General features: G+C 41.2%; 1 protein-coding gene across 12 annotated transcripts in view; it reads left to right on the top strand.

Annotated features, from left to right (window-relative positions):
* Ssbp2 (single stranded DNA binding protein 2) overlaps positions 1 to 13,222 on the top strand; it is a 236,712-nt gene extending 223,490 nt beyond the window's left edge. For all 12 annotated transcript variants that reach the window (XM_029468161.2, XM_029468160.2, XM_021180034.2 and 9 more), the window contains 5 exons: positions 1,182 to 1,252; positions 3,233 to 3,311; positions 5,376 to 5,404; positions 6,423 to 6,521; positions 12,766 to 13,222. In XM_029468161.2, coding sequence (XP_029324021.1) covers positions 1,182 to 1,252; positions 3,233 to 3,311; positions 5,376 to 5,404; positions 6,423 to 6,521; positions 12,766 to 12,795 — 308 coding nt within the window. In that variant the 3' untranslated portion in view covers positions 12,796 to 13,222. The remainder of the gene's footprint in view (positions 1 to 1,181; positions 1,253 to 3,232; positions 3,312 to 5,375; positions 5,405 to 6,422; positions 6,522 to 12,765) is intronic.
* The last annotated feature ends 1,089 nt before the right edge of the window (positions 13,223 to 14,311 follow it).

The following is a 14,311-nucleotide window of genomic DNA, read 5'->3' as shown; positions in this document are numbered from 1 at the left end:
ATAGTCTGTTAGGATGCATTCTACTCTAGAAGTAATATCTAGCTGAGCACACTGGCACACACCTTTAATCCCAGCGCTTGGGAGGCAGAGGCAGGTGCATCTTTATGAATTCGAGGCTATCTGGGTCCACACAGTGAGTTCCAGGATAGCTAGGTAGACATAGTTGGACCCTGTCTCAAAAGTTAAATCTAGCACTGAGATTCGTAGATCACTGTTAATAAATGATCAGTGAATAATGTCTCACTCAGTCTAAGCAACACATACTGAAGTTAAGCCAGTTAATATCTAATGAGACGCAAAAGGGGCAGAGACAATTAGATATCTCTATCTATGGTCACTGCTATGGGGAAGCGTATTATTTTACCCTCTCAATCAATACATTTTTTTTCAAACACTTCATTTTCAAAATAAAGATCTATTGTTACACAGCTAAGTAAACTTTATAGTTGTAAGAAAATAGAAAACTGTGGTTCATAACTAATACTTCTTCAATGTAAAAAAGGACTAAAAAAGGCTATCAAAAAGTTGTTGAAATTCACGTGTTGCCATTCATGTCTGTAACTCGGGAGACTGAGACAGGAGGATTACTGTGAACTCAGGGCCAGCCTGGACTACCAAGTGAGGTTCAGGCTAGCCAAAGCCATAGAACAAGAGTATCTCTAAAAGGAGAGAAAGACATAGTAGGGGAATCTGGCTTTGACTTTAAGCAAGACACTTTGTCTTTCTAGTCTTGCTGTAATCTCACTTTTGAAATTAAGTCAGTATATTCTACCAGCTTTATCCTAAAATTTAATTTTCTTTTCTATAGGAAATCTAAGAAAATTCTGGAAATTTGAAAGCTAATAAATTTGAAGTTTTAAAATTGTCTGATATGTATATATGTTATTGTTTATGGAGTAAAAATCAATCCATGTTTTATGAAAGAAAATACAGTGTTTGTTTTTTAAAGTAATATTCAATTGACTTAAATTACTGAAATATTTATACATCTCATTTGTAATTTATGACTTTAGAACACTAAAGTCTGGGTCAGAAATGACTGCCAGGTATTGGTTTCCATTAGTAATGATGATGTCAGGTGTGTAGCTAGCTGTCAGTTTCTATGTATGCTAGGATCACCTTTTGTTATTATTTTGTTATGGCTTTTGTGGAGATATTAATTATGTCATGTTTTGTTTCAGATTCAACTAATTCTGGAGACAACATGTATACTTTAATGAATGCAGTACCTCCTGGGCCTAACAGACCTAATGTAAATATAAGTTTTAAATGTATTTGAACTACAATATAGTAATGATCCAAATAAATATAAATGTTATTATGCTTATATGTAAATAATACACAGGATAGATAAAACTGAAAAGAGCCAGCAAAGACATTTTTGTGTTAAGGTAATTGTCTTAGTCAGAGTTTCTATTCCTGCACAGACATCATGACCAAGAAGCAAGTTGGGGAGGAAAGGGTTTATTCAGCTTACATTTCCACACTGCTGTTCATCACTAAAGGAAGTCAGGACTGGAACTCAAGCAGGTCAGGAAGCAGGAGCTGATGCAGAAGCCATGGAGGGGTGTTACTTACTGGCTTGCTTCCCCTGACTTGCTCAGCCTGCTCTCTTATAGAATCCAGACTACCAACCCAGGGATGGCACTACCCACAAGGGGCCTTTCCTCCTTGATCACTAATTGAGAAAATGCCCCACAGCTGGATCTCATGGAGGCATTTCCTCAACTGAAGCTCCTTTCTCTGTGATAACTCCAGCCTCTGTCAAATTGACATACAAAACCAGCCAGTACAGTAATTAAAACTTACATTCCTCTAGTCTTAGTGTCTTTTAAAATATTAAACTCCTTTTATAGTTGCAGAGACAGAAAACAGTAGGACCTAGCACATTCACGGCTGTTGGGCTCACAGATCTAACTCCTCAGCCTCACTCTAAAAAACTGAGTGAAAATAGTCCACTCCGTCAGCTTCTCACTCATTGGTGGTGTGTATGTATCCCAAGTTAGTGTGAGTGAGTGAGTGTGTGTGAGTGTGTGTGTGTGTTCCTACTGGTAAGTGTGCTATGGGATACATATGGAAGTTAACAGAAACCACTTGTAACAACTTGTTCTCTCCATCTACTTTGGGAATCCTGGGGATTGAATTCAGATTTTCAGGTTTGGTGGAAAGTGCCTTTGCTAGCTGGCCATCTTTCCTACCTGTATGTGTCTGTGTAGACACTTAGTCATAATCAGCAACCTTGTGCTCCTCCGAAGCCGTTCCTCACAGGAGTAGAAGACAGCCATGTCTGCACAGAGCTGGTGGCATTCAGCCTTGTCTGAATCGATTTTCCCCCTAAGTAGCTACCCAGCCTGCCTGCCTGTCTTCTTTCCTTCCTCTTTTCCCTCTCTTTCCCAGCTCCTTCTCTTACCCCTCCCTTCCTGTCTTGGTTAATCTGTTCTGGTGCTGAAGGCTAGTGTGCTTCTTAACCATCACCACACTGCAGTCAGTACTGCAGTCCATATGTGATGGACTAGGACTTCAGCTTGGGAACAGTAAAAGAAAATGCTGACTTCGGTAGGTGCTTACTCAAGTCTGAGATCACTCACCTACCTTTGGATTGGGCATAGAATCATTCTAGAGGAGTCATGGGGAAGGAAAGGGCACTGACCTGGAACCTCCATCACAGCTCTACCCAGCATGAGAAGAGGCCATCCCCATGCTTTGGGTGTGATGAGAGCTGCTGTAGAGTACCTGCACTGAGCTGAAATGGCACATGTGACTGTGGAGAGTTAGTGATAGTCAGCTCTCAGAAGGTAGATGTGTTTGCCCTGCAAAATGAGACCGCTCCCTGTGCCCATTCAAACAGTGGTGTATTCCTTTCTAAGGAAGAGTGGATACAGCCATCATGGTTCAACACGGATGTTCTTTATAATAGGCCAGTAGCATCTGCAGCTTCTCAAGAACTGAACCAGGAAAATGAGAGGAAGTTTCTCTCAAGCAGAGAACGCTGATCTTCTTCTCAGTATAGCTTTCCATATTTCTTCCCTTGAGAGAAAAAAGTGGACTGAAAAGACCTTAACATCCAGAACAGAGATGAGAGAGAGACAGGGAAGATGGTTAAAGAAACCACAGCCTGCAAATGTATCCTGGAGTCTCCAAACCTGGAGATAAGCCAGGACAATCTGTAATGTTAATAATGTTAAAGTCATTTTCCATGTGGTCACAATTACTTCTTCATTTTTAAAAACAGTTTCCAATGGGCCCTGGATCAGATGGTCCTATGGGTGGATTAGGAGGAATGGAGTCCCATCACATGAACGGCTCTTTAGGTAAGGCTCGGCTTTTATGTTAGATGGATAGAATAAATTAAAAATAAAATGTTAATTTTAGTCCATGGGTATTATGGTCTGCAGAGCTCTTCCATGTCATTAGAATGGAGGTGTAATCCATAGGGTATTGATTAAGAGAACTGGAGAACATTTGAATCAGGAGTGTGTGAGTTGTTCTGTGGAGTTTTGCCCCATGAGTATCAATACTAACCTAAGACAGTGTTAAGTGTCTTGTGGCCAAAGGAGTTCTGTTCTCCACTCAGCGTGTGCAGAGCTGCCTAGAGCAGAGGGCCTCTCTGCCCTTCCCACAGGAGCTTTTAGCTCCAGACTGTGAGCATAATATCAGAGAAATCAGCTCTTACGATAATTTCTTAGTTTTGTTGTGTATTTTAATGTTTGCCTCATTTTAAAATAAAGTTAGTAGCTAGCTTTGATAATACTACAAATTCTCTTATGAGACCATGATCTGCACCTGCCTTCAGGATAGAGCCAAGCTCAGGTATACCAGCAGTTAACAGCATGTTTCACGTACAGTGCCTTGTTAACGTATGGAGCCATATATGTGTAAGGTGAACAAAATATTTACAATGATCAGATGTAGAGAAAAGTAAAACAAACTGCCTAGGTCTCCTAGCACATGGTGGGTAGAGGGCATAAAACCAATGTGCTTGTGCTCATTTGCTAGTCTGAAAGCTTGTCAAGTGGGCCGAGGCTGTGAAAGAGCCCTTCACGTCTGTTGCCCAAGCTGTGCTCGTGCAGTTCTGCTCCCCTGGGATTTCCTTCCCATACTCGAGGTCAGCAGCATGCCCTCCGGTCTCTGAAAGTCTGCATTACTCATTTCAGAAATGATTGGCAATACATTGATAGCTTTTGTGCTCTTAAGGACCTATATTTATTTTTCCTGGACTTCAGAGTTTGGCTTCATTTACTTATTTTTACATGAAGACTCTGTACCAGGAGAATAGGAGGACGTGTCTCTCATCAGTATATACTTTCCATATTTAGTAGCCAATAGGCACATATAGCTATTTAATTTAAAGTTAGAATTTAGCATTCAAGTCCCCAGGCACACTGACACATCCCTGTATACAGCAGGCACACATAATTTTACTGGCTACTATAATGAACATCTCAGAGAAACATAGCCGTCTTCCTGTAATGTTCAATTGGACAGCACTATTACAGAATTTGGTTTTTTAGTGTATTGCAAACATGTTACTCTCAATCTGTCAAGTTGGAGAATTAGTGAAAGAAGAGAATGTTTGGTCCTAGTTAGAAGGCTTTGGTCACATTATTGCTAGAGTGAAACATCCAGAAGAGTTTCATAATGGTTGGCAGCTAGTTTGTTACTCTCTGCAGTGAACATTATTGTAATTATTAACACGTAACAGTGTGCCATGTGTGCGTTGGGTGTGACAATGTTGGACCTTTTTACTCACAAGTAAGTCATGCTAACCCTTCATGGTAATTATGCTGTTCAGTAAAGGTTGTTACAGCATTTTACACTAAGGTTACAATAGTTCACACTATTTCCGTAGTGCACTAAGATTGAAATTGTTAAGAATAAAATAGTTCAAAATAAAACTGGTATTATGACAAAGTTAGGATTATTATTCAGTGTATAATTCCATTGCCCATGTTTCTCAAGAATCAAAATTAAAATGTAGCATATCTTAAAGATATGTTTGGTTTCTATTGTGGAGTGCTATCTATTTTTTCATATTAATGAAATAGTTTTTGATATTTGGTTTAGAATATTGTTAAGTACACCTAGAAATGTCTGTCTTAAATTGTATCAGATTTACAACATCATTTTCATTAAAAGATATATATCTGTATGTATTATATGAACATTTAAATGTTTTAATTATGCCATGGCCTTATGTAGATGGTCTCTCTAATGGTCTCCCAGGGGTCTGTAGCTCTTCCTCTGCTCCTGCTGTTAGGATTCAGGTGATGGGAAGCAGCTGCTGGGCTTGGGCTGTTGGAGGCAACTCACTCCCCTTCAGTAATTTCCTTATACATGCTCTCACCTAATGACGGTGTCTTTTCACACTTTGCCAGGCTCAGGAGATATGGACAGTATTTCCAAGGTGAGTAATGCTGTAGTACATCAAAATGGTCTAAGTATTTTTTTTTAATTCCAAACCAAAATATAAGCCATATGGTTCAGAGCAAAATAATCTAAAAATCTTTCCTCCATTCAAAAATAAGTGTTTTGACCTGAATGTTTTTAAACTCAATTAATTATAACTTGAAATACTTCTTTGAGTCTCCATTGCAGGGCTGTATAAACATGACTTATATGTCATTCTGAATTTCATATTGGCATGGCTATCATGCATAGTTTAAAGTACACGTAGTGATAAGGCAAGCAGATTTAAGAAGGGTTTTACAAAGGCCCTGCTGACTCTATGTGGATTGCTAAGAGCAGCTGCTCTGTCTTGGAGAAACTGCATAGGAACTGCCCTGTTAAACTAATGGTAAGATGCATCTACTGCAGTCTGCTGGTCCCCCATTCTTTTCTGAAAGCACAGTTTTCCAGTCCTAAGGTGTCTCTTTCTTGATGACCTTCTTTTCTTCCTTACGACTCACACAAAAATAATTGAAGTTGTGTTATCTCTAATGTGCACAGAGAATTAAAGGGAAATATCTATTAAAGCAATGACCTTTCAAAGTTTGATTAGTAAAATACTAAGGGAGTTAAACTCCACCATGCCTTATCCATGAGCAGGCTCTCCTCATCAGCCTCCTGCTGGGAAACTTCTTTATTTTTAACTCTCTACAGTTCTTGAAAGTCTATAAGCTGAGAGTGAAGGATTGAATAAACATTGACTCTGGGAGGAAGAAAACAGTTACCATCGATTGTTCAGAGGGGTCGCTTGTTTTCAAACTTTGATTTGCAAAAGTGTTAACACTTGTTCCAGCGCATAGTGTGACCTAGAATTCGAGGAAGAAGCCAGTTAGCATCACATTTTGTCCTTAGATGGTGCTGGTGGTGGTGCTGCTGCCGCCATCGCCACTGCTGTACATTCGATGTTTGAAACACTACAATGCAGGAGGGAAATGAAAATCTTCAACAATGACTTCTTTTCTGAACCTCATTTACAGAATTCTCCCAATAATATGAGCCTGAGTAACCAGCCGGGCACTCCAAGGGATGACGGTGAAATGGGGGGAAATTTCTTAAATCCTTTTCAGAGTGAGAGTGTAAGTATCTCCGTGACCATGTTGCTGTGCACAGGTAATCTAGAGCTCTCCTACCAGAAGAAATGTTCAGACCTCCATTATCACTGTGTATAACGTGTTCAGCATGTTGATCTTCTAAAAGCCAAAAGAATCTTCAGATGCAATTTTATGAAAAAAGGAATCTTAGGGGCCTTTTGATTTATGTGCAGTTACCCAACCTATACTACGGATTTCCTTGTAGAAGACATTCATTGTCATGAATCAGATGGAAAGCTGAGTACCTCTGTAGTGTGAAATACCTACCTTCTAGCAAAATGTGTAGGTCACTCCAAAGTCAGATCTGTCCTTGATTTTGCCATAGTAAGACTGGCAATAATCTACATGTGTTTTGGCTTTGATGAAGTGAGGGTCACAATGGTGGTCTTGTCAGCCTGAGCTTAAAACTTGTGGCATTTTTAAAGTTTTAGGGTTATAAGTTATCTCCATAGATGTATACAGAACAAAATGTGATATTATAAAGTTTGTTTATTTGGCAAACAGCTTATAACCATTTATATGTGCCAGGGCAGTATATAGACACTAGGAGGACTACAGAGGCAAGATGCTGCCCCTCACAAAGAGTTACTACGTAATGCAGTAACATTTAACTCTTACTTCACTCCAGAAACATTCAAGGATTTCTTTTAAGTTTCCTAGAGCTCCTTCCAAACCCAATGAACTCAGAATTTTTGGGAGTCAGGCTGGGGCAGGGTGATGAAAAGGGCTAGTTAGGAGTTTCGGGGGCTGCTCTGTGCTGGGACCACTGAGCTGGATTATAAAACAAATGTTGCAGAGCCCAAGTGAGCTTTATCAGTGCATGACCCATGGATCTGTCAGGACAAAAGGTACACATGCTTGCCACCATGCTGTCTGACTCAGCCTTTGCCAGAGCTGCCAGGTCTGGAGGTTGACATCAATGGCTAACAGCAGTCGACTTTAGTGCAGAGTGATGCCCAACATGGAGTCCAGAGTTTGATGTTCTGTGGATTCCTTTGCTTCTTGGTCTCAACGTATAGTCTCCACTAGAAATGAGGCTGCCCCTGAATGTAGGCTATAAAAAGTTTTTTTTTTCTGCTTTATATGATTAGTAGGACAAAGAAGGTAGATAAAATTACATGAGATAGCCTAGCCATCAGTGAGTAAGCAGGAAAAATCAGGAGACAGCTTACAGTTTCAGCCACATGTGAGATTACAAGAGGCATTATTTTAGGACCATGGTCTCTATTTTCTCTGAAACGAGGACAAACCAGTCATTTTTAATGTTCACTTTATCTAATAAAACACATTTATCTCCTTTTGTTTAATTCTTCCCGCAGTAACATAATGTAATTTAATGAAGTGTATGCAAGTCAATTCAGCTCACTTACTGTGCTGTATGCAGTTTTAGATTAAGAAGCAAAGCAGTCCAGAGTGAAGAGCATAGCATGTATGTCAGTCAGGAGTACAGTTCTGCTAACAGATGTTCACAGGGGCAGATCATCTGTTGGACTAACATGTATGCATTCTGTAATACACTGTTGACAGCAAAGGGGTGAAATAAACTGTGGATTAAAAATAGAGCCTTATGTAATAGAATGCCACTCTGTTGAACAACTCTGACCAAACCAGAGGACAGTGTGTTAAGTGACATAAAAGACACAAAAAGCCAGCACTGAGTGTCTCACTCTGACAGAATCTGTTCAAATGCTGGTCATGATGGGCCCCTTGAACGTTGAGTTGAGTGGTTTTTATTCTATAGTCATTAACATAAAAATGTATTTCACATACATATGTGATAAAAGATAGCTGGCGTATGTTTAGAACCGTCTCATAAGTTGTTGGAAGTCTGTCAAAATCAGCCTGGCCTAGCCTGGCTGCCCTGAACTCAGAGGAGCTTCAGTGCCAAGTAAAACTACAGGGTGGAGTTGAAAACCAGGCTCTCTGAAGCTCCTCCTTCCCTCTCTTGCCCCAGAAGGAGAGTTCACAAAAGGGAAAAGAGCTGATAGCAGCCAGAGACACTGCGTCCCCTTCCTAGTTGATGGTTAGAGACTGAGCACAGTGGGTGTGGCAGTCTAGAAAGAAGTGCTCAGTCCTAATGACTACTTGATCCTCTGGTCTGTCCAGTAAGGAGAGTTCACCTACTGCAGCTGGTGTCTTTGTTATCTGGGGCTTGCTTTATATTACCACAGTTTTTATTGTATAAGGATGTCATACAATATGTTTGCTCACATCTGTCCCTTCAATCCTTCCCCTCCAAATCTTTCCTGTCCCCCTCCCCCACTTCTCCCTGCCAGTTCCATGTGTTCTGTTGTGGAGTCCATTGAGTACACTTCGTGTTGCCTGTATATAAATGCCACCACACTTTTTTGTTTATTTATTTTAAAGCAGTGAACGGAGAGAGGACAATAGAGAAAAAGATTCTGTGCTTACAAGCACGGGTTTAAGGACAAGGTAGAATGAGCTATCTCCAGTGACTTTATTTGTACTGTAACTGAGAAAATGAGGAACTATTTAGTGAACTCAAAAATACCAGCTTGATAGTCCAGAGTCTGGAGTTTAAGGCACAGAACTGGACGCTTGTGTGCTTAGCAGTCTGCCCTTGGAGGCTGCCATTCTCTCCCTAGAGGTTAAACCAAAGGCCAGAGAAAGAGGAAACAACTGTTCAGTGCTTGCTGTATACTAGATAGTAACCCATTCTCTCTCGACATGCTACTTGACTTAATTACATCAAGACCAACATGCCAAAATCCACAAAGCTAGCACTGCGAACATAATTGACAGGGCCAAAAGAACACCCTGTCTCGAAAAACCAAAAAAAAAAAAAAAAAAAAAAGAACAAAACAAGACTCCTGTCAAGAATCAAAGCTGCCCCCTAGTGTTCACATGCTGTAAATACTTATTTTAGGTGGTGCAGATACAGAAATAGCTCAAACAAAAGAAAGCAGTTGGATTGATTTGGAAGAATGCTTTCCTATGGCCTTAGTCTATAACCAGATCAGCAGATGTGCTATTAGTACCACAGTTGCAATAGTGGCATGCCACCTTGCCTGTCCTATCCATTGCTGCTATTGTTGGGAAACCATGGAAGCCCAACTTTAAGTGGTCACATAAGCATTAAGTTATTTCATGTTATATTCAGAGGAACATAACTACTCCTTATTTCTCATTAAGAAAACAGAATATTTATAGAAACTGAGACTTAGAAAGTGTTGTGATCTAAAGTATCCTTCAAGCAGACTTAGTGACTATGTTTAACGGACACTGTAGAATATTAGCTAGGTGATAGAAGGAAAAGACTCTACAAGTTCATACTAGGACCTGCTATCTCAAAGTATACTTTAAAAAACAGACAAAATAGGTATATATTTAAAATAACATCTTTGGTTCTACTTTTTCCCCATTAAACCAAACGAGAGTGCTGTCAATATCTACAGGGCCATTTTACCCTCCTAGGAGAGCCAGGCTGGCTGAATAGTTGCCGACAGTAAGACCTGACATCACAGCATTGTGGTATAAAGTTTACAGTGTGTCATTGTGTATCGATGCAACAGCACAGCACAGACACTGACGTGAGTCCACACCATACACCAGGAAGAGTGTCTCTCACACTCACCTGGTGGCCAGTTCAGCACTCACATCTCCTTTCTTTCTGGGAAATGTGAGCCACATCCTCAGTGCCCTGAAGAAGGGATCCATGGGAATGTTGCTTCTGCTTGTACTTGGGAGCTTTCCTAGAATTTTATAATTCCTTTTAGAGGCGTTTTCTTAAAACTGTCTCAGTAATGGAAACTGGCAGTGAGCAGTCCATAGCCTTACAGGAACTTGTGACACATTCCTGGGGATGCCCGGGCAGGAGTGCATCCTGTCGCTCCGCAGTTGTGTGTGCTACTCAGCGGTTACTCCTTACTAGGTTCTAGTGAGCTCTGAGTTTGATTTCCTGGAGCTGATGCCTGACCCTCGCTTTCTCGACACCTAATAGCTTTCTCTCAGTTTCTTTTATGGGCAAAGTGACTTCTTCTAACTTCCTGATATATCCACAGTGTTTTTCTTTTCTGTAAGATTTCTCAAGACATTTTACATACCACATTTTAACAAGGACTCCTGTAAAGGGCTTATAGCAGCTAATAAACACTTGACCACAGAGCATGTGAACATCAGCATCATTAGATGACATATATTAGAATGAAAAATATCTATAACGTTCTCTAATGTCATGTGATACATGAGTGGGCTGCAATGATACTTAGGAAGAAAGGACTGTAGAACACCCAAAATCCAGATTGCCCAGGCTACATATTCAGTGGAAGGTTGTCTGGAGTTTTACCCAAAGATTTCCGGAAGCATTCCCCACCCCCACCCCCACCCCCGCATCCCCTCCCCTGCAGGGAGCCATCCTACCTCCAGGTTTCAGTCATTGACACAGCACCACTCTGCAAAGCCTTTATTTTGAAACAATGCAGGTGACCTATTCATGCTAAACACATGGGAATTTTTACTTCTGAACTTTTCGGTAGCTACATTTCAAAAGCTTAGAAGCCACATGTGAGTGGGACCTGTGATGCGGCCAGGACGGATTAGAATGTCCATCAGCACAGGTTCTGCTGGACCACATGAAGATAGTACTGCTCTTTACATCAGCTACAGGACTGTGGGAAGCAAGCCTTAAACTTCTCTGTGCCCATTTTGCTGTAGAGGTGCACCCTCATCTTTCCTTATTGCTTGTCCTTGTCTCTGAATATCACTGTGTTCTATACTTTATATGTAACTATATAAATATATGGATCCATGTATATGTATACCGTGTGACTGATATTTAGTCCCAGGCTGAAGTCACTGGTGATGTGAAACCTTGTGTGTCACGTTTCCATGGAGTTGGGTGTGCACATTTCAGCACAGGGAATTCCTTATATACAGTGGGGGCAGTGGTTTTGTTTTGACTTGCTTTTTTTCATCCTGCCCCCCTTTTTTTCTGAGTTGAATGCACTTTTTTTTCACTGAGATTATAATGCAATTACATCATTTCCCTCTGCCCGTTCTTATTGCTCAGTGTTCCCTACTATCCAACATAGGAGTCAGTTAAGCTACTTAACTAACTTAGCTTCTTCCTTCTACTAAAACAGAACTCAAGGCTAAATAAATTCTCCTTGATGTAGCCAGTGTTAAAGACTGAACAGCACCCCTGTGGCCCAGCCACCCTTCCCAAGCCTCACCTCCTCCTGTGGCTCTCTACATTTACTCTAGAGGACTGCCAGCTGAGCCCTGCACATGTTGCTCACCCACCTGGGGAGCTCTTCCCACTGCCGTTCACTTGAACATCCTGCCGTGCTGTATATAGTCCAGCCCAGCTTGCTGGGATTCCTCCACATTCTCCTTTCTACCAACTTTATAGCCACAGGTCTCTTATTGGATTCTTCAGTGTGGAGCCTATCCTTTGGACTTTACCCATGTCTCATCCTGAGAGGTGCAGTCTCTGTTGAGATGGTCAAGAGCTGTGCTGTGCTCAGTGGTGGCCTCAGCCAAGTCACTTGTCAATCTCATCATACTTTTATGCTCAGTTTTGTATACTGCATTGATGCTGGAGTCCTGGCCGTATGTGTGTGAGTGTGTGTGTGTGTGTGAGTATGTGTGTGTTCCCACGTGTGCATGTGAGTGCATGTCTGTGTGTGTATGAGGCTTCAGTGTTAACACATTGGAGCATCTGGTGTTCTCAGAGTCAGCAGAGCTGACAGTTGCTCATGGCTCCTTACATAACTGTTCACTGAGCACTTTCTGTGTGTCGAATCAAGTATACAGTTGAAGGATTTTATATTGAATACTCCCCAAAGTGCTTGATATCGTCAGAAAGGCTGTCATAGGGGAGAAAACTGAAGGAGAGTTCAGGGAAGTCCCCCACTCACTGGGCTATATATAGCAAAAGCTAGGCCTCACACTCTTCACTGTGATCCATCCTTGAACTAAAGTTGTCCAGATTGTTACAACTGTCTTCAGAACCCTCATCTGGCTTGGAAGGAGAGTCTGAGGACTGGATAATCATCTAGGTCCTGGAAAGAATCAGGCTTTGTAGAGGAAATAATTTCAAATTTTAAAATAAGTAAAGCCATATAAACTGGCTTGTTACAGTTCCTTATTTTCCTGAAGTTAAAGGTGTGTGCTTAATTGTTCATAGAACCTAGCATCCACCACTTGCCTCTGTATCAGGAGAACCATGCTGACGTCCCTGCTAACACTGGACTCTCTGTCCCTGTAGTACTCCCCCAGCATGACCATGAGTGTGTGATCCGTTGCCGCGTCTCTCATGAAAACCATCGTGAGTCAGCCCATCACAGAACTACTATGGAAGAAAACTACTCGTCGTGTACAGTTAGACAAAGGAATCTCAGACAACCAGACCACCTTTTAGTTCCTGCTCTCTCCCCTATTTTGAGAAGAAAGCGGGTCCAAATGTGATTCAAGCAACTGTACGGAGCGGCACATTAGCATTGCCCCCAACTGAACTGCGATGATTATCTGTGTGTATGTGTGGGAAAAGAATGCATCGTATATGCAGATCTGTATGCACATATACGCATACGTGCATTGACCCACAGGACATTGTAAGATATTATCACATGACATCTTAAGTAGAAGTAAGTAGGGACTTTTATGCCATCCTTTTTTTCACGTTTACATTTTAATTATTAAAGGTTGCTCCTGCCCTTCCCCAACTATTTTGTGCTGTGTACATCACTGCTTTATATAAGTTATTTTTTAAGGTGAACTCAGATGTTATGGTTTTGTAAATGTCTGCAATCATGGATAGGAATAAAATTGCTTATTTGAGAGCTTTCATTCACTGTGTCTGAAACAAGTTGCCTGTGAGCCCCAGATTGTACCAAGTAGAGACAGTGTCTTCATCCTCATGTCCAACCAGGCATTCAGTTACCTTCTGTGCAGAGTCGTGTGGTGCTTTGTCTATAAGGAAAACACTTCAACAGAAGCTCAGCCAGGGCTTCATACAGTACACTTCTGCAATAACTGCTTTAAATTGAGTTCTTTCTTGATTTGTGTGTCTTAGATGATGCAGAACTCATTAGCTAACTCAAATGACTTAAACTGTAGCAATAAAGTGACATGGGTTATCATACTTTTAGCACACATTCTCTCTTAAACACGATAAAATCCAAAAGTGATAACAAAACCACTTGTTTGAACTTACAGCTTCTTCCAGGGATCTAGAAGTAAATGTTTAATAAGATACAGTGAGAAATGGTGTTGTATGTTTATTCAGATTTCCCATGATCATTTCTACAGACACTTGAAAACAGACAGACACACTGACATGACTCAGGTTTTCAGCCCAGAGAGCAGAGAATGAGAACACTAGAGGATTCTGCAGCTTTTCTGGTTTCACCCACCCAGTAGCTTGCTTGCTGGAGCAGAACTGATGGGACCCTGTCTGTTCTGTTGTCCCTGCTCTCAGGTGGCCGTGTACATGCCCTGTCTGCTCTGTTCTGGGGTCAGAGGGCTTGCACTGGGAGGCAGGTTATCTGTGTAACTTGTGTTCACTGCAGCTGGCTAGATCTCCATTTTGTGTCTGACAGTTCAGAAGGGAGTAAAGAAACAGGTTTAATTATCTCCCTTATGAAAGCACCCTGCTTGCTTCCATGACACTTCCCAGATCTTTGGGATTCCGTTTAATCCTATATCCAAACACCAAATCCCAATAGGAAAAGCATAGAGAGTTTATTTTATAATTGAAAAGACAGCTGTGCTACCCTGGCTGATCTGAGATACAAACAACCACTGATGTCTGC

This window comes from Mus caroli, unplaced genomic scaffold (assembly GCF_978045245.1).
Source record: "Mus caroli unplaced genomic scaffold, Mus_caroli_1 scaffold_15, whole genome shotgun sequence".
In the NCBI taxonomy this organism is placed as follows: domain Eukaryota; kingdom Metazoa; phylum Chordata; class Mammalia; order Rodentia; family Muridae; genus Mus; species Mus caroli.
The sequence above is the reverse complement of the archived record's forward strand: the minus strand, read 5'-3'. Positions and strand labels throughout refer to the sequence as shown.